Consider the following 20,862-nt stretch of genomic DNA (forward strand, 5'->3'; position numbering starts at 1 on the left):
GTGGTGCCTGGGGCAGAATTGATTACAGCGCCCCCTCCCAACTCAAATAAAAGCCGAATCAAAGTGAAAAATTGGATCAAATTGGGCAATACCCAGCCTCCCCTCCCCCGAGCCACGGCACCTGTCCCAGTTACCCTCTCTAGGGACAACTCTGGGCTTTATCATAATCAGTTTGTAATTCAATTACGTGTTTCTGACCTTGCATATTTCTCTTTATTTTTAGCATTATAATTTATTCTTTGTTGCTACAACTACCAATAATTTTCGAATAAATTCTGAAATGCTACAGCCAATAGACAGTAGAGTAGTTGTTTGTTGATACATGACAATTGTCATTAATAATGAGATCATCCCCCCCCCCCATGATACTTGCCTATCCATAAAATTAAAAATAACAACTCTAAAACAACATATTTTTTCGAATTTATTTATTAATAAATTTACAGCCATGAGCTAAGATGACTCACTGACTTGGATGGACTTTCAAGCATGCCTGATGGAGATAGTAAAAAAATCGCAATAGCCAGAAACTTTAAGACAACGTCACAACCAGCCAAGAGCAGTTAATAAGTCATGCTAACTTGTTTTTATTCAAAGTTTAATATCACATCAACATTTTCGCCCTTATTTTAGAGCTGACACTTGTTGGACACTTTCTAAAACTAAGTTTCAGTATTTTGAGCTTTCAAAGCTTCTAACTTATTCAAACTCCACTGAGCTTTCACAATTTCTTCTCTAATGGATTTGTATTCGTTTACAAGAACTTGAAATTCTGCGCCCACCCCTTGTAGTTGATTCAGAGCAGTTCGCCTGACCTCAAGCTCTTGTTTTATTCGTCCAATTGAGTCTCCCAGATCAGAGTTGATAGTGCGTAGAGCTTCGTTCGTTTTACGTGGATATGTATCACGGAGTACCATGTAATGAAAGGCCCTGAAATGAAAGAGTAAAAGTCATTTCAGCTGTTAGAAGGGATGATTTGCCTGTGAAAAAAAACTAAAAATTTATTTTTCAAATTTTATTGAAAACGTTTAAACATAGTTTCCAGCTGTTTTTTTTCAAGCAAGAATACATAATAGTTTTTTTTTCACTAGTATATTACAAGGGTCAGAAATGGAAGATACAAGGTCAATTCTGCTAAATGAACAATCGATTTTTCACTGAAAATCTTCCACTTTGTTTTTCAAATTGTATTACAAATTTCACGTACAGATAACAAACAAATGAATCTTTCCTTTACTTGAAGATTTGAAACAAGAATAATTGTTTTTGTTTCTCAAGTCAAGATATAAAGGCTCTAAGATGGAAGAGATAAAACTATCTCTCTAAGATGGCTCTAAGGCTCTTAAATGGAAGAGATAAGACTGGTTGTTAGAAAAATTGATCTGCCAGTGAAAATAATTAATCCTCACCTTTTTCCAAATGTTACTGCAGAATTTTACACATAATTTTGAGGCAAATCTTTTTTTTAACAAAAATAATTATTACTTTTTTTTTTTGCAGATATAGCGAAAGTCTCTGAAATGGAAGAGATAAGGTCGTTTTAGTTGCTAGAAAGATCAATTTGGAAGCAAAAATAGTTATCCTTTCAACTGTTATTGAAAAAAGTTTTCCAAGAAAGCAGATTTTCAAAGAAAAGTAAAGAGCTGCACCAAACCAAAGACGAATAAAGGAAAGTAAAGAAAACGAATACAAATCACTGTCAATGGACTAAACGAAACCCAAAACAAATCGAAATTACAAAGAACAGCTAAGTGAAAATTAAAGCAACAGAAATTATCATAAACTAACCCAAGCCTTCTAGAGACTAAAGCGTCATCTGCGCTTTACTGAAAGCAGTTCTTATTTCGACTGGTGTGTTATTATTTGTCACAACAGCAACAACAAAAAAGAAAGAAAATTACCATCTTAACAAAGATTACTGAAAGGAACTGATGAAAGTACACTTAATGTTTCAATATATAATGACATATATTCTTGGGAGTCTCAGCAATTTTGAATTTATTAAGGTTATAAAAGGAAAAACTTAGCAAAAAATTCATATTATTCAAATAAATGGATTGAAAATCTGCATAATTTTCTTCTTTCTATAGGACTGAAGCCCCACAAATCCCATCATGTTACATCCTTGGAAATAAACGAATATTGATTGACTATTTCAATATAATCATCTTTTTGTAATTTATTTTGTTTTAACTGTTTGTGTTTATTTTTTTTTTGTAACTGCATTTTAAACTCATTTTCCAAAAAGAGTCGTGTCTGACAGCATTTTGCCAACAAGTCATGGTCTAAAAATTAAAAATTGGGCGTCAAGAATCAATGCAACCCGATTTTTTTCTGAATAAGGTTCCCTGATTCTTGAACTTCAATAAGGTGTCATCATGACCGGAAATGTTTTAGTGGGTCAACATTAAAAAGATAAAATAATATTTAGCACTAAGAACAAATACTATCACACTGTTCTCAATTTTTTTTTGTCCTTGATAACCTGCCCATGGTCCTCTCGAGCCATAATCGACTCGATCTCCCTGTCCAATACTCCCTCAAACTTTCATCTGGACCCCTTAAGCCGTATCTTAAATGTTGTAGATACGCCTTTGACAACACTGGGATGCACAAAGTGAGTTTTAATTTAATTCAACATTCCCTGAAAGTTTCAACTTAATGAGCTTGGCCGTTCCTTAGATATTGCAGATACGCCCTTTTGAAACCTGGATGCAGATAGTGTCTGGTGAAAATGATTATTCTTCCTACTTTACTTTTAAAAATTTGATTGCATAATTTTGTACACAGTTTTCAGGTATGGTGTCTTTTTTTCTTTGTTTTCAAACAAAAATAATATTTTTTCCACAAATGTACGGAAAGCTTCTGAGAGGGTACAGACAAAGTGGTTTCAGCTGTTAGAAAGAGCAATTTACCAGTGAAAACAATTATCCTTTTACCTCTTTTTTTCTAGCCTTTAAAAAAAAATTACATAGTTTTCAGGTACAAGCATAGGGTTATTTTCAAACAAGAATTTTGTTCCCTTTTTTGCAAATGTTCCAAAGGGCTGTGAAATCGAAGAGTTAAGGCCATTTCAGGTGTTAGGCGATCGATCTGCCAGCTAAAATAACCATCCATTCAACTTTCATTTTTCTTAACTAGAGAAAAAACAACGAAAAGAGAAAAAAAACAACGAAAATAGGTAAACGATGCGAAAAAATCGTAACAATTAAAAAATTCGTTGGACATACGTGTCTTAATTTTATACCTGGACGTAATGCAAGCTATTTTTCGCAATTCTCACCAAAAGGTGCATCTCAAGCCTCACTAAAAATCTTTGCGGGGCCTCACTTTAAAAAAAAAAAAAAACCGTGACGATGGTGGAAATATTGAAAAACTAAAATGTCTAATATAGAATGTACATTTTCAAGTATTTGTTGACCACCAAAAATGTTCCTCGGGATGTAGCAAATCCGAGTCTGTTGAAGGTAAGTTTTCGAAGGTCTAGTTTGAGGGTCCCAAGTGGCGCGACCGCACTTGGTCCTGCACCTATCGGGACTCCGCGCTAACAGGGCCAAATGTTTTACGAATTATCTATAATTCGAATAAGCTATAATGAATAATTAGCTATAATGAATTTATACGAAGAAGCTGTTTTTGTAGTGACAAGATTTAAAAATAGCCTTTTGTTCTAAAGGCAGGAGAGGGGGGGGGGCCCCTCTCAAGGTTTTTCCAAGGGAAGTCCAACAACCACAGAATAAAATTAGACTTCGCGTTTAAGTTTGACTTCGTTCCCCAATACTTCAAGAACGGCCATGGGAAAGGGATAAAAGGTACTTTTCACAATACCTCAAGAATTGTAGTTAAAATATTTCATTGAAATATATGTGCAGCTATGGTTGCTATACTCAAAATATTCTCAGTAAGTCACTAGTGAAACTTATATATAAAGAGCGGGGAGTGGAGAGGGATGCACACAGCCCCCTCATATACTGGATAAATTCCGTCAGTTTTAAGTTTAGTATTGCTGTTTGCTTCCATTTGAAAAAGAGAAACTTATTTTTTATTCATTGATTATTTTTAGAGACAGAGCTGGACGACCTGGGAGGTGGAGAAAGTAGCGTTTTGATAGTTGTAAACGTATTGGCTGTCTTAAAATTTTATCTTCACGTTCTTCAAAAATTAAATCTTCTTTCTTCTTTGACGAAAAATCTTCTAAAAATTCACTCTCTTTGGGCCAAAATTGCAGTCTTTGGCTACGAAATAGCAGAAAATACCCCTTTGTTGTGGCAATGCCTCTTATGGTACTGAAAGAGGGCTTTAGAGCCTTCAAAATCATAAAAAAGGCCCTCCTCTATATATTCTACGACCACTGGTTCGAAAGTATGACCCACGAAAAAAAGGGAACCGTGACCATTCTTTTCCAAAAAAGAAATTTCGTAATTTTTCAGGTAGGGGCTTGAGACCTTTGCTATACCTTTCTCTGACATTGGACCGTACAGTTTCATTAAGATTACTCTACTTTCTAGGGGGTGCTTTCCCCCTTTTCACATACTTTACAAATGTTCTCAGGCTCAAAACTTTTGATAATTATCTTTATTCCTAATGAATTGTACGCATTTGGAATCAAACAGTTCATGATAACAAACTGTAAGCTAAACGGTGATAGATTGACTATAAAAGATATAGAAAAGAATAAACAAATTGTAAAACTTTGGATGTGAAGGAGGATTTATTTTGTGAGGAAGAATTAGTGACAATACTAAAAAGATTAAAAAATAATAAGGTCCCAGATGCTAATAGTGTGGTTGATGAGTTTTTTAAATAAGGCGGTTATGAAGTTAGATGTAAGTTATTCAAGATTATAAATAAGATTTTTGAAAAGGGGAAGTACCTGGCGATTTTAGGAAAACTCTAGCTAAACCACTCTATAAGAAAGGTGGTAAGAGTGAGTGTTTATTACCTCTAATTATAGAGGTAATATTAGAAAGAAAATTACTTAGTATGATGATGCTTTTTAGACTTAGATATGCTGTAGATACAGTTTTGATAGAAGAACAGTGAGGTTTTAGAAACAGAGAGGATGTGTCGACCAAATTTTCTTAGAACAATACCGACACTTAGAACAATACTAGAAAAATGCCTGAGTCACCTAACCCCTTTATTCCTCAGTTTTACAGATTATGAGCAAGCGTTTGATTCAGCTGATACAAGAACTTTAGAGATGGTCCTATCTTTATATAGTATACCAAATAAATACATAAAAGTGATTAGTGCTATATATGATAATAACATTGCTGCAGTTAAGGTAGGAAATGAGGTTAGCAACTAGTTTCGTATTAAACCAGGAGTTGAGCAGGGTTGCGCCCTATCCCCATTTACATCAATCATTTCGATTGATTTTGTCCTTAAGAGTACAGCAAAGGCAAAGGGAAACCACGCAATCAATTGGAGAAGTAAAACTCTCCTATACTTAGATTACACTGATGATTTAAACATTTTAAATCAATATTTTAGCAAAATACATCGATTTTTAGAGGTTTTGCGAGTTCAGTGTACAAGAATAGGTTAGAAGATTAAATCGCTAAGAATAGGAATAACTGAAGATGAAAAGGCGATGTTGGGTAACAGGAAGATTAATCAAGTGGACAGATTTTCACTAACCTAGGTAGTATTATTAGTAAAGACAGTGGTAGTAAAGTACAGTGAAGATGTTAAAAGCAGAATAGCCAAGACCAAAGGTGTTTTTTCACAGTTGAAAAAAGTTTGGAAGAATAGGAAGATAAGTCTGCAAACCAAGATTGGAATACTGGAAGCTACAGTGTTGGCAGCGGTTAACTATGGTTCTGAAGCGTAAATGCTCCAAAAAACAGAGGAGGATTCGCTAGACGTTTCAAGAGAAATTGCCTACGGATTGTTTTGGATACCCAACTGACTGACCATAAATCAAACAGTAGGTTGTACGAAAAAATGGTTCAATCATGCTTTCTTGTGGTATAATCAAAGAAAGGTTGAGATGGCTAGGGTACGTCCAGCAGATGAAGAATGACGGATTGCAAAAGATCGTCCTTGTCGGCCAACCGGCTAGGGCCAAACGAAAAGCAGGTCGTCCCCAAATGGGTTGAGAGAATGTCGTAAGGGAAGATTTAAGAGAATCGGGAGCTTCTTGGAGGGATGTAAATAGTGAGGCTTTGAATTGACTGGGATGAAGGATGAGCGTGCGTAGCTGTATTGGCCTCAGGCTGCTTGATGCTGCAGTGAGTTGTTAGTAGCAGTAGTGGCGTGTAGGCTGATTGGGAGTGAAGTACCATCTTGTTTTATAGATTTTGCAACCCTTTCCCCCAGAATAAATATTTTTGTTGCCATAGTTGGACCTGCGTCAATATAGTTGGACCTGTGGGCTTCGACGTGGTTGAACACAGTTGTGATTTTTATATGGGCAGGGGGTACTTCAGACCAATCTAGAGGGAGAGATTCCTGCCCTGTCGTGTGTCCAGGTATGATTTTTGGCACACACTTTTAAGAATTGTCTTTTAAGATCTATTTTTCATCATTATTATTTATTTTCTGCTTGGTACTATTTGCTAAGTAAATTAGGTGGTTAATTAGAAACAGTTGAAACCAACAACAAGTAACTTAAGACTAAACAAATAAAATAAACGTGACTCCGTTTCACTTTTTCTTCAACCCAAAGAACCGTGATCAAACTTAATGCAGCCTTTATTTTATTAAAAACTAAAAAGATAGCAAATCTTTTAGCATTATTTACAGCTCAAAGGGATTCTAAATCACTCGAAAGGGCAGGGAACCCGAAAATCACTAGTTATTCAAAACTTCAAATTTCCAAAAAAATAAAATTTTTAGATAAAAATTTCCTTATGAGGTTCTAATGGTCAATCCATGGGTGGAAATATCCCCCTACCCCTTGAGTAAGTTTTTTCTTCTTCTTTCCTTGAAGGGATTTATTTATCTCCACTGTTGTCTTTGCTTTCATTAGTATTTTTTGTTGATTGCCATGTACGTTTTACTTTTTTTCCCCTCTGCTCTGTCTTTTTTGTTTTAAACATATTGATTTTCAAATTAATCATGGTAATCTTTACCTTTTACAGCTCACAGGCATGCTAAACCACACAAAAGGGCAGGGAACTCGAAAATCACTAGTTAATCAAAACTTCAAATTCCCAAAGAATAAAATGTTGACCAAAAAATTTCCTTACAAGGTTCTAATGGTCAATCTATGGGTGGAAATATCCCCCTCCCCCTTGAGTAAGGTTTTTTTTTCTTCTTTCCTTGAAGGGATTTATTTATCTCCACTGTTGTCTTTGCTTTCATTAGTATCTTTTGTTGATTGCCATGTACGTTTTACTTTTTTTTTCCCTCTGCTCTGTCTTTTTTGTTTTAAACATATTTATTTTCAAATTAATCATAGTAATCTTCACCTTTTACAGCTCACAGGCATGCTAAACCACACAAAAGGGCAGGGAACTCGTAAAATCACTAGTTAATCAAAACTTCAAATTCCCAAAAAATAAAATTTTGACCAACAAATTTCCTTATAAGGTTCCAATGGTCAATCTATGGGTGGAAATATCCCCCTCCCCCTTGAGTAAGGCTTTTTTTCTTTCCTTGAAGGGACACAAACAGAGTTGTTTGGCTACAGACTGATCTATTGTCTAGTCAATATCCACTGAGAAAAGGTTAGTTTTTAAGTTGACAAGAAGCTTTTCATGAAAATCAAAAGCAATAACCTGTTGAGAAATGCTCGCTGCTTTTTTTCTAATAAGACTACTATAACTTTGCAAAACTGGCCGGGGAATTCGATTTAAGGACTTTAGCACGTTTTCGTTGACCGAATATGATGTATCCTATTTAGCGAAAAATGAAACAAGCCTTGCTTCAATAGTGGTCTCCTTTTCGCCTGAAAAAAAGTGACGAACAACTGGCAGAGTCTGAGAAGACGAAGCAATCCATGTATTTTCATTAACCACTGACAATAAAAGGTTACAGATGGGCTGCCCAATGGAACCAATGAAACAGCCTAGGCTACAAGAAGGAATAAGTGGTTTGTAACCTACTTTCTCTGGACAGCAACTCTGTAACTTTGCATTCACATTTATTTTCAATGATTGATATGCAATAAGAATAAAGTAAAAATTAAAAAATGGATAATTTTCGAACCTCTGGAGTATATGTTCGACAGGGAGTGAGTGTTATTCTATATTCGAATAAAGTATTATGCTTTAAACGAAAAAAAATTTTTATTTCTTAACCAACGTTCTGCCTTCCGAATTACACGTATATTTAAAAGAGCTTCTTCTACTGTATTCAGTCTATTGGGCTGTAAAAGTGGAAAGGTAATGACCAAAAGAAGCAAGATAGGATAGCCCAAGACTACTTATATACTCAATTCTAGTAAAGTATTCGCTCTGCTTTGCAGTGTCTGTACACCTATATTATATTCATTGCTGAAAATTACTTTCATTCAGGCACCTGACTGATATGTAAAATATTTGCCCTTGGAAGCACGTTAATTACTAGTTTGAATTTTCACAAGTTCCGCAATAACCTATACAGCAATATGTCATTGGAAGTAGAGAGCAAATATTTGTCCCTTTTCCCGTACGGTGACGCTACTTAGTATAAATTCAGGTGATAAAAGTTTGCAACCCTTCCCCCCAGGATAAATATTTTTTTTGCCATTGTTGGACCTGTGTCAATATAGTTGGAACTGTGGGCTTCGACGTGGTGGAACACAGTTGTGATTTTTATATGGGCAGGGGTGCTTCAGACCCATCTAGAGGGAGGGATTCCTGCCCTGTCGTGTGTTCAGGTATAATTTTTGGCACACACTTTTAAGAATTATCTTTTAAGATCTTTTTTTTATTATTATTATTTATTTTCTGCTTGGTATTATTTGCTAAGTAAATTAGGTGGTTAATTAGAAAAAGTTGAAACTAACAACAAGTAACGTAAGACTAAACAAATAAAATAAACGTGACTCCATTTCACTTTTTCTTCAACCCAAAGAACCTTGATCAAATTTAATGCAGCCTTTTTTTTTATTAAAAACTAAAAAGATGGCAAATCTATTATCATCACTTACAGCTCACAGACATCCTAGATCACACGAAAGGGCAGGGAACTCGAAAATCACTAGTTGTTCAAAACTTCAAATTTCCAAAAAATAAAATTTTGACCAAAAAATTTCCTTACGAGGTTCTAATGGTCAATCCATGGGTGGAAATATCCCCCTACCCGTTGAGTAAGTTTTTTTTCTTCTTTCCTTGAAGGGATTTATTTATCTCCACTGTTGTCATTGCTTTCATTAGTGTGTATTGTTGATTACCATGTACGTTTTACTTTTTTTCCCCTCTGCTCTGTCTTTTTTGTTTTATACATATTTATTTTCAAATTAAAAATAGTAATCTTTACCTTTGTTATAAGTTTGTATTTTAGTTATTGTGTTGATTCAATTAATTTCAATGATAACATTCTTTATACATTTTGGGTAAGATCAAAAGAAATGAAACTAGATGGCTTACTTTAATTTGAGGAACAATGCTTCACACTTATTCAGCAAAAATTCTGTCTTCACTTGAATATGTGAGGGATCAGCCATTAACACTAGATCTTCAACTAACTCTAGTAAGATTTCTAAACTTTTCAATTCTACAGATAAAAAGTGCCAGTAAAGTCGTGTTGATTCTACTATTGTCTCTCTTATTCTTTTATCCAAATCTTTATTCCACTCAGAAATTGTACTTATTTCTTTAAATACATTTTCCATTTCTGCAATTGTTTTATTTTGAATTTTCCCACTTATTTCTTGCATAGGCTCTGAAGCAGGGCTTGACAACACTGTTTTTTTAACATCTGTCGCTTTGCAATCCATTAGCTTTTTAGCTAGATTAATCACCATTTCTTGCACTCGAGGGGTGAGAATGTTTCCACCATGTGCAGCCAATGATTCTGGTTTCAAGTCAGCCACATTGATTCTGTCTAAATCTAGGGCTTGCATACCACGTCTTAGTTCTGAATATACTACAGCACTAAAAACTTCCTTCTCTGACTAAAAGAAAACAAACGAAATAAAAACATTGAAAGGAAGAAAAAATAAACGAAAGGATTAAAGAAAAATGTAATGAGAGAGAACCTAAAAGATAACTAGTGAACATGAAACATCAGAACAGTAAAAAAAATTGATTTCGAAATCACATTAAGCTTCCTGGAGCAGACTAGTTTGCCATTTTTTAATTTTATTTTATTCGAGTCTAAATATATTTGAATCCAAAACCACCATTCATAACATTATTATTTGGAAACAATAGGATAAATATTTGAAAGGAATTCGAATGTAACATGGAGTGGGGGGCATGGAAATATGGGAATTTTGAGGTCTGCTTTGGGCTTTATAATTATACAGAATGAAATTTCAATGAAATAGGAATCTGTTCATAAAAACCGTATTGGTAATCTGATTTTTTTAACACGTAGGCTAAATGATGTGTTTTGTTTAAGGATGGCCATGTTGCAATTTTAGCCCATGTTTCTTGGAGTAAATTAATCAAATGCACCCCCCCCCCCGTAAAATCTAATTTAAAAATATTTGTTGTTAATATATGGTAATGCTAATTTTCATAAATGAGGACTAGCCACTTAAGCAGTTAAACCTACATTTTTTACAGAAATAAAAACTTTTTGTAGTCACAAAGTTCCAGAAAAACAGAAAAACAAAATTCCCAAAAGACCTCAAGCTGCCACAGCGGACAGGAAAAAATTAGATTGCAAGTTCATATCCAGGGGGTTTAAGGTTTTTGACCCTCCCCCCGAAGTTTTTGTCGAAATCATAAAAAAAGTGACAAAAGTGCACATAAACAAATTTTTTCTGTTTTTCCCCCTCCCCCCCCCGAATAAAAATCCTGTGTATTGCCTGGTTAGATTTCCTTGATGGTTTATTCCAGATTAACTGTGACAATCCCATAATAGTTCGTGGTTTACTTCTTTTTTGCTCTTTTAAGTTATGCCATCTCCTTAGGGTACATATTGTGTACATTGTGTGTACTACATAAACCATTCTTTTTCCCCTTAGTGTCTTGACACAAATTTCCCCATTTTAATCCTTTTTACTTGTTGTTTTTTCTTTAATTTAATGATTGAAGGCAGAAAAAAGTGCATAGCAGAAAATAGAAATGAAAAAGTGTCAGATTAAGCTTGACAACTTTCCATAGTGCAAAAAAAAAAAAGAAGTTAAAGGCAACATTAGCAAGATAAAAAAAATACATTTGTCAGTTCAATTTTGGAAAAAATCACAATCAAATTGAGTACTTACGACATGTTTATCATCACCCGAGGTCGAGTATGCTAATTCTAAACAAATATCAGTAAGCAATGAAAGAAGCAAAGATTTGTCCTCTTCTTCATCTGTATTTGTTGCTGATCCCTTTTCGGTTTCTTTTGTGTCGGAATCTGACTTGGGGCTTGGTTTTTCTTCTTTCATATCTTCATACGTTCTGAAAGAGGCAATTCTTCTTTATTTATGGTTTGTTCAGACGCATGAGAAAACCGATTGGTATGAGGGGAAAAGTGTTCAAACGATAGGTGCAAAATTTTTCCTAAAAAGCACAGATAACATACACTTACACGCAGCAAGTCTCTAAGCCAAGTTCATACCTTGCCAAGTATTTCCATCATTCTTGCTATTTTAATGCAAAGCATTAATTGTGTTGGATAAAAATTGATGGTTCTGGATAAGAACCCCCAGATGTCTACCTTTCACGTGTTTAACAGTTGACATGCTTTCCACTTTCAAAAATGCTTGCTCATTTTTGCTCAACAATACAAAAAAAACGACAGGTACCACAGGAAAACTAGAAAAAATTCCTAGCCCCAAAACCGTTTGGCACCAACCGATTTTTTAGCGTTACCCCATGCGTCTGAACAGGTTATCATTTATACTGACGGTTTCACAGCAAGAATTGGATATGTACACAGCAAACACTCTTTCAATCTGTGTTTTTTTTTTCAAATTTCAACATTTTCATAATTTGTTCAAACAATTCGCCTAGTTTTAGTGACATTTCAATGTGTAGATCCCTCCCTCAAAACCAGTTCTTGCATACCCACGTGGCAGAAGCTTTCCATACACAAAATCACTGATAAAAAACAAAGTGCAACACATCTAATAATGTACAAGAGAAAAATAATAAAGAAGAATAATAAAATCGAATTGAGCTTAAGGTATCATTAAAAATAATAACTGCAAGTAAAGAGCAACAATAAACCTTAAAACGAACAGAAATTATTCCGTATATGAGGGGGGTTACCCCTTCCTCAATCTTCGTTCATTATGCAAAAAAATTTTAGTGCTTAAAAAAAAATCTTCTTGTTGCATCAACAGCACTTGTGTTTAAACAGCTATTCTTAAAGAATTTTGACAAAAATTGTAACCTTATTGTAAAGAGCAATCTTTCTTAAAGGATTGTGGCAAAAAGTCAAACTTCAGCATAAAGAGTAGTGTTTCTTAAAGGATTGTAACAAAAATTACAATTTTATCATTGCTCCTTATTTTTAGTTGAAAAAAACTTGCTTTTCTTTTTTAATTTCTGACTATTTCTCAAGTCATATCAGGAAATCCTCTTGCTCTCCCTTGGGTAACATTTCCTTGGACAGCCCCCCCCCCCAGACACTCTTCTCCAACAGAAAATTCTACCTTTCCCTACAGCGGAAAAATACAGCCCTTTCCCCAGGGGCTATTGGGGTCTTGCCAGTGTCAAGTGATAAAAGTCTATAAGTGCAAAAGGGGATAAATTGCTATGGGGCTGGGGGGCTTTATCATTGCCAGATTTCTTGCATTGGCTTTCAGTCAAAAACTGTGCAAAACATACTCACAAGCAGTAAGATATTCTTGCTTTATACTGGGACTCTTTTGATTGAAAATCCCCCACACGTGAATGACTATGTACAAACACTTACTTACTTGACTTAACTTTCCCACCAACTTGGCACTAGTGTCAAGAGAGCACCCATCATCCTCCTCCAGGACACCCAGTCTGGAGCAAATGCAGGTGCACCTTCAGGTCTTATTCCTACCTTGCTTAGGAGCTGATGCGGACTAGCACCCATCATCCTCCTCCAGCACACCCAGTCTGGAGCAAACGCAGGTGCACCTTCAGGTCTTATTCCTGCCTTGCTTAGGAGCTGATGCGGACTATCAGACCATATTGTTCTAGGATGACCAAGTGGTCGTTTTCACCTGGCAGCCATGGGGTTGAAATCCTAGGCAGTGTGAAAGGGGGTTGCCAAGTTGTGCCATCTCAGCATGCGTTACACAACTTGCAGAGAGAATGGAATCTGCATCGTAGAGGAGATGGTCATGCAATCTCAGCATATGTTGCACAGCTTGCAGGGAGAATAGAATGAGTCCCATGATGCCTTTGTACATTCAAATAACTAATTTTTTTTTATCATGAACCCACGTGATAACATGAACTACTTTCCTGGCAAGTGTCTACATTGAATATAAGGGTATGAGATCCTTATGGGGCTGGAAACAAGGGAAGGTGATTAATCGAATTCTTGACTGTTTTTCTTTCTCTTAAAAGATGAACAAGTTTGTTTATTTCTTGACTCAAACCTCTAGTTACAAGTAAAAACTTCCTAATCATCATTAACTTTTTAGGTACAAAGACTTTGATACTTAGAATAAGCCAAAGCTAAGACAGGAGAGGTGGTTGATGTCATGTGTAACTTTGCCTGGAGGTGTCGCTCTTAAAAGTTTAGAAAAGATGGATATAATGGTCAATTGGCACACTCTTCTTTTGTTGAAGTCTCTGTGGGAGGAGTCATGTTTCCAAACATTTTGGAGATAATCCAATAGTTTTCTTCACTGCCATTCTTGAATGATATAGCAAGGTGTCTTTTCAGTATTCTAAAGAGAGATTAAGACTGACATGCAAATAGATCTGAGTTCAATAACTTATTTGCAAACATTAAAAGTAAACTCTGGCCTGAAATGTGACCTAAACAATAGTTGCAGCAGCAGGAAGGTGAGACTAGAGCCTGAAAAATTTAAGCAAGTCCTTAAAAGGAAGGCTGATGTAACTTTGTGTATTTAAATTGAAAAATACCCTTATGTTCTTTCATTGAAAAAAAAAAGAAATTTGCCCCTCCCCCCTGAGTTTGATAAATAAATCTTGCTCTCCACCCCCACATTTTTGTTATATAACACCCCTGTCCCCTCTAACGATTAGATCTGCGTCCACCTACACATACCTTATGCAAACTAAATATTCAATGCTGACAAAATTAAAGTCAGATGATACTTTCCAGTAAATTTCATACAAAAATATTACCATTATATTTATGGTTTAATAAATGGATGTAAAAGAGTAAAGCCTGAACCCAAAGTACTGGTCTTTCAATAGCAAAAACTGATGTAAAATAAAGCAAACTTGGGTAATGTTTCTGAGGCTCTTTTTTAAGAGGCATCATTTCACAAATACTACTCCTATTGCCAACAATTCACTGTAACACCAAACCACCTGACGCCAAAACAGCTACGCACGCTTCTCCTCCGTCCCAATCTATTCAAAGTCTCCGTCTTTGCATCCTCTCAGGCATAATAGCACAGGAATAATAGCTTTGCTTATTTCAAACATATGGTAAATAAAGCAAGTGTTCTCACAATACTTGTGCAAAGCTTTTGGAATTAACACTAGCCAATAGTTATTCTGCACTTGTTAAAACGGACAAGCCAAAGACAAATTATATCTGATAGAGCAGCTAACAGAATTACATCTACAGTCAGAGGCACAGTCAGTAACTCAGACTGACTAAAATGAGATACAGTGCTAGGTCTTCAAGTGTTGAAAGCAGAGTATCTAAACTAAGAACATGAGCAAATTTTGGTATATATCCTAGGGCTATCTATATCTAGACATTCAAGGGTGGGGTTGTCTGGGAGACAGATGTAACAGTACAGTAGGCCTAGGATAAGACTAGTGGGGATTGGCTGACTAGAACCTAATAAAACTTCTTTTTTTTACATTTGAGTTTGAGCAAAATTTACCCTTATAGCCTAGTCTATTTAAAGTGATTATTCTTCCTTATGACACTTGTTTGGGTTGGATTTGTCTGTAAGAGATTATGTCTGTGATTGAGATGTTTTTTTTTCAACTTTTAGATAAGATAAGATATTTATTTTAAAAAGATGACTATCACAAGCCCTGAAGGGCCGAATTCACATTTCGGGGTCATATAATACAAAAAAACATAAAAATAGCACAACAACTAAAAAACTGGCTAATTAATGCAAAAAACAATAATATCAGAAAGGCAAAGCCATTCATTAGTCTAAAAAAAGAGAAAAAAGTGTCAAATGTAAGAAAGTTAAAAAGGCAAAAACTAAAACAAAACAAAAAAAAAGATTGAGATAAAAGTAGTGTTAAAAAGGTTTAAAAGAGAGCATATAAACAAGGGGGAGGGAACGGAAGAACAAAATGGACACAAGCATGGGTATCACAAGTACCAAAAAAAAAAACGAAAAAAAAAACTAGTGGTTTATTTGGTCAGTAATGAAGGGGACAAAGGTTTTTTCGTACCTGGAGGTTAAGCAACACATGGGAGACAAGATAGGAACGGGTTCAGAAACGGTACGTGGCAGGTGGTGTCGATAGGGAGTGTCTTTTGGGGGAAATGTTCTCCGTGCGAGGGTTTATTTTTGCAAAACGGAGGCACATCGTTCCTCTCCTGTGCTCAAGAGTTTCCAGCTTGGCCTTTTTTAGAAGGAGTGAATATGGCACCAATGCTTCTTTAAAAATTATTCTTAGGGCTCTTTTTTGAATAGATTAAATTTTTTCTGATTCATCACAGGATATGCCAGGATGCAAAACTGGACAAGCATATTCAAGATGTGGGCGGACAAAGGAAGTGTAGATCCTTAAAGAATGCAATGGGGGGACGTTAAATGTATTCAAGATGTGGGCGGACAAAGGAAGAGTAGATCCTTAAAGAATGCAAAAGGGGGACGTTAAATTTATTCAAGAGCTTAAGAAGAGACACGGACGCATTAGCTCTATGGGCAATGTCTTTCCCGTGGATATCGAACTTTAAATTAGAGGAAATTGAAACCCCAAGTAATTTAAAGGAAGACAAAGAAATATCTAGGGGGATAGGGTCAAGGAAAGCAGGAGTAGATTTCAAGAAATTTATTGTCATTTTGTTTGATTTAGTGGAATTTACTTTCATATTTAGGTTCTTAGCTTCATCCGAAATATGGGTTAGAATTTCAAGGGGGTCACTTTTAATATTCCTGGGACACACTTCAAGGATCGACAAGTCGTCCACGTATTTCCCCTCATCGATCAAGCCCGGAAAATTTATTCCAATTCCCGCTAAACAACAGAATAAAATTTATCAAGGACATACCTTTCACGAATGGGTATCCTATTTTGTTTATAAATATTGTAATGAATTGTATACTAAAGAGACATTCCCGTAAAATTAATGATAGTTTATCATGTGATATTTCTGAAAAGCCCTTAAATATAATTTACCTCCCCTACATCCCAAAAATCACTACAAATCTTAAAAAAGTTTGTACAAAAAATAATCTGTATGTAGTATTCAGAAATAATTTTAGAATCATAAATTTTCTAAATTCTGGTATAGATAAAACCTCAGTTACTCGCCAAAGAGGGGTCTATCAAATACCATGTGATTGTGGCAAATATTATGTAGATAGAACACACCAGAATTTAGAAAAGCGCATACAACAGCATAAAGATGATATAGTCAAAGCTCTAAATTCTAATATTTCCGTTGTTTCATCTTATTCTGCATTAGGCAGCCATATTTTTGAAAAACCTAGCCACAATATACTTTTTGATGAATCTGCCCTTATTAGCAATGACCTAGGCATAAAGCAGGTAGTCCGAGAATCAATTGAAATCAGAATTAACATTAATAATAATATTTCCTTAAATAGGGACTTGGGGGAATATACACTAAATGCTCTATACACAAATTTAATTAAAAATGATCTTACAAATTATTTTAAAAAACCGAAAGATATTCACACAGAACCGCTCGCAAAAAGACCTTTGAGGTTAGCTGCCAAAAAGGCTGAATTAGCAATAAGAAAGTGTTTTTAAAATATTTTTCTTTCATCTCATTGAATCGTCTTGTTTTAACTTACTTTTTATCAGTCCTGGTTGAACTTCGCTTAAGTAAGGATGCTAAGACTGCTTTGAAAAACTTTTACTTTTTGGTTTTATTGGTCGCATTTTGTTGTGAGTCTTTTTCTTTCATATATTTTTGTCTTGCTGAGTACGGCCCTTGGAGATAGGGCCGAAATATTCATTCAAATTATCTCCACTGTCTTGCAAAAAGATTTCCCTATTGTTCTTCATACTTTTGTTGTTTGTTTGGGGGAAATCCTTACCAATATCATTAATCATGACTAGAAATAAAAGTGGTCCCAATAAGGTTCCTTGATGAATTCTGCAATATATGGGAGGGGGTTAGAGAAAATATTTTTGTATTTAACAACTTGAGATCTATTTGAAAGAAACAATATAACAATATTTACTAGCAGAGGATCAAGTTCAAACTTAACCAGTAGTGAACAAATTAGGGTGGTGTGGTCAACCAGGTCGAAAGCTTTTTGGAAATCAACTAAGACAAGGTTCAGCCAAACATTTGGCTTATCAAGGTTACTTACAATGGTATGCATTAAGTGCACAAGGTAATGGGTGGTGAAAGTTTTCCTTAAGTTATCAAACTGCCAGGTGTCAATACGCAGACAAATTTTATCCTTAAGCCAGTCACAGAGGAAACCTTCATAAAGTTTGGAAAAGACTGAAGACACAGTCAGACTGGTGCATTTTTTTGGGACAGTTGTAATAAAATCTTGTTTCCAGCAACTTGGGAATTTACCAAATTTTGTGATGTGGTTGAAAATAATTGATAAAGGCTCAGCAATTCTCTTTGAAAAAGCTTTAATTGAGTCAACTGGGATGTCCAAGGGACAAATACTTGATTTTCTAAGCTTTAGGATTTTATTTATAACATCAGAGGGAGAAATAAGGGGGAAGGAAGTATTAGGAGGAATTATTGGACTTGAGCCAATGAAAGGGGGGAGACTTTGGATGGTGGAAGCAAGATACAAGTTCAAATCGTTGGCAGTCGTATTGGGGGTTCAGGGAGATGAAAATTAACTTTGGAAAGACTTTTTCTGCATATTTCTTTAATTTTTCTGTACCATTGCTTGGGCTCGTTAGAATATAGATCTTTGATTTTACTATTATAATAATTAGAAACTGCTTTTCTTAATTTTTTCTTTAGGAACTTCCTTAGACTATTAGCCTCAGTAATACGACCTGCCTGGAAAAAATTGATTTTTTTTTCTTATAAGTTTTTCAAAAGACTCAGTAACATAAGGCTTATCTGTAGAACACATTTTAAATTTTTTCTCAGGGAAGTGGGATTCATAATTACTCCTCAATAAATTATGGAGGGACAAAGCAATGTAGTCAACGTCATTTGTTTGATACCCAGTGGACCAATTTTCAGAAGTAATCCAGGAGCCAAAATTGATAAGTCCTGGGTCAATAAGAGGTCTATAAGCGGTTTCAGTTATAGAAAACAACTCTTTAACTTTAGCCAGCGGAAATAGGAGAAGGCTGAAGTGGTAACTACCCCTTAGAGGGGGCAGAGTGGAGACAGGTTTGTAAAACTTCAAAAGATTAGTGCAAATTAAATCAAGAGTAGTATTGCCTTTTGTAGTTGGGACCTTAATGACCTGTTTTAAATTAAAAACATTACATGTAGAATCAAGTCTTATATTAATCAAGTCCAAATGCAGGAAAATTCCTGCATTTGGGTACTTTGATAGTACAAAGTCAGCACTTGCATGTAATTTTTCGATAAAATTTATTTTTTCAGCAGATTACTGATTAGGGGAGCAATAAAAACAACACAGGACAATTAAATTGAAAGAACGCGGCAAGACTTTAGGTCAATCACACACCCACATAATCTCATCAAAGTGAGCAAGACACAGAATTGAGATTTCACTTGGGTACAAGTCATTACAGACAAAGAACAGAATTCCACCACCTTTCTTACCCAGAGGGTGGTTTTCTGGTCTGAGTTTAATAAATTGAGAAAAATTGTTAATCTTTAACATGTGCAAATTTTGAGCTTGAACTTCAGTAATAGCGATTACATCTATATTATATATATATTAGAGAGGGTGTCTAATTCATTAATTTTTTCAAAGTTAAGATTTTCAGCATGGCTCAACAAAAGTGTGGGGAATTGGAAGCGACTTGTGAAGGTACCGTTTTTACACTTAACTTTTTTTATTTCACAGATGGGGTCGGGGGTTCTAGGGGAATTCTTGACGAGGGCTAAGCTCGGGTAGTCAGAACAAGGGACAAGGGGATCAAATCCATCTTTTTCAAATGCAAGGGCATTTAATTGAGCAGGTACTAGCAGAGACTCTAAACAGCAGTAACTAAGTAGTGGCTGAGTTTGGGGTGAACTAGAGGAATCAAGAGAGATGAGGTTATTTTGCAGGGGAATGGTACAAAGAGTCCACTTTGAATGGGTACACAAGGTGAGGAATGTTAGATGGAAGTTTAGGAAAATGTTGGAAAGCAGCTGGAGGGGTGGGTGGGTATATCTTTGAAAAAGAAGGAAGGGGGTATGGAAGTGGATATGGAGCCGGGGATATCCCTTTGATAGGTACTCAATTGGACAAGACTGGATGGTTTGTGGGTTTTCTTGCATGTGAACAATGGTCTAAAAAATATTTAGTAGGATTAGCAGAATTTAGGTGGCCTCTGGGTAGCCCAGTTTTGTGTAATCTACTACAACTCTTAATGGGCAATTTGATATGAGGTTTTGCACAGCCAAAGCATCTTCCAATTCTTCTTCTTCTTCTGCAGGTGGGCTATTCAGCCCTTTTTCTTTTGCTTCTCTGTGGGCTAAACAGAGCTACTGGCTTGGTTGCCTGTTATTTGTTAGATATCCTCAGATATCTTTCAGTAAATCTTTTGACTCAAGGAGTTCAAATATAAGATGATAGATATCGATTTCTGTGCTCTGTGTACAGGTATAGTCGGCTAGGCTCTTAGCTGATAGTGAGATTTTGTGGTGTTTGAAGCAATTTAACAGTTTACAATGCAAGGTATACTGTGCAGACGTCAGCATATTACATTCAAATAGGCAGAGGTGAATTGTTTCATTATTCATATTACAATACCTGTAAAGAGGGGACAAGGGAACTGAACCACTTGAATTAGGGAACTGATGTGGGAAAGCCAGAATATTTAGCCCATTTGATCCAGAGTGAATTCTATGATAAATTTTAGAAAAATCCTTGTTGGGAAAGGGAGATATAATGGGATTATTCTTATTAAACATAATATCTGATAGTCTCCATCGGTAAATATATCTAAGGGGTATTGGTCTCCCACTTGGCTGGTCAATATTTATAGCATTTTTTGCTATTTCATCTGCCTTATGATTACCACTTATACCAGAGTGGCTAGGAACATACTGAAGATAAGTTCTTATGCCTCTTGAAGCAATATTATCAATAATACTAAGAAAATGATAAGTGTCAATATCCAACTTATACTGAGGAGCTGAAGACAGCAACTAAAGGCTTGACAAAGAGTCAGAATAAACTATAATATTATGTGAATTAGCAATCAAAGGTTGGTTATTCATAAGGTGCTCCAATGCCATGATTATGGCATTTAGCTCTGCAGACATTATAGATACATTATTATTATATATTCTCTCACCCATTGCAATATTCAGGTGAGGAAGGAAAGCACCCCTTGCTACCTTCTCATTCAATTTTGACCCATCAAC

The 20,862-nt window shown here is 35.4% G+C and overlaps 1 protein-coding gene across 1 annotated transcript in view; it reads right to left on the bottom strand.

Annotated features, from left to right (window-relative positions):
- Window positions 1-411: 411 nt before the first annotated feature.
- The window catches only part of LOC148946647 (uncharacterized), a 31,719-nt gene continuing 11,268 nt past the window's right edge, over window positions 412-20,862 (bottom strand). Inside the window, exons 2-4 of the mRNA XM_089097073.1 lie at window positions 11,309-11,489; window positions 9,522-10,048; window positions 412-930 (exon numbers count right to left, since the gene is read on the bottom strand). Coding sequence (XP_088953199.1) covers window positions 663-930; window positions 9,522-10,048; window positions 11,309-11,476 — 963 coding nt within the window. The 5' untranslated portion in view covers window positions 11,477-11,489 and the 3' untranslated portion in view covers window positions 412-662. The remainder of the gene's footprint in view (window positions 931-9,521; window positions 10,049-11,308; window positions 11,490-20,862) is intronic.

The sequence above is a fragment of the Artemia sp. Qi Xiang Cuo genome, chromosome 11 (assembly GCF_049724085.1).
Source record: "Artemia sp. Qi Xiang Cuo chromosome 11, ASM4972408v1, whole genome shotgun sequence".
In the NCBI taxonomy this organism is placed as follows: Eukaryota; Metazoa; Arthropoda; class Branchiopoda; order Anostraca; family Artemiidae; genus Artemia; species Artemia sp. Qi Xiang Cuo.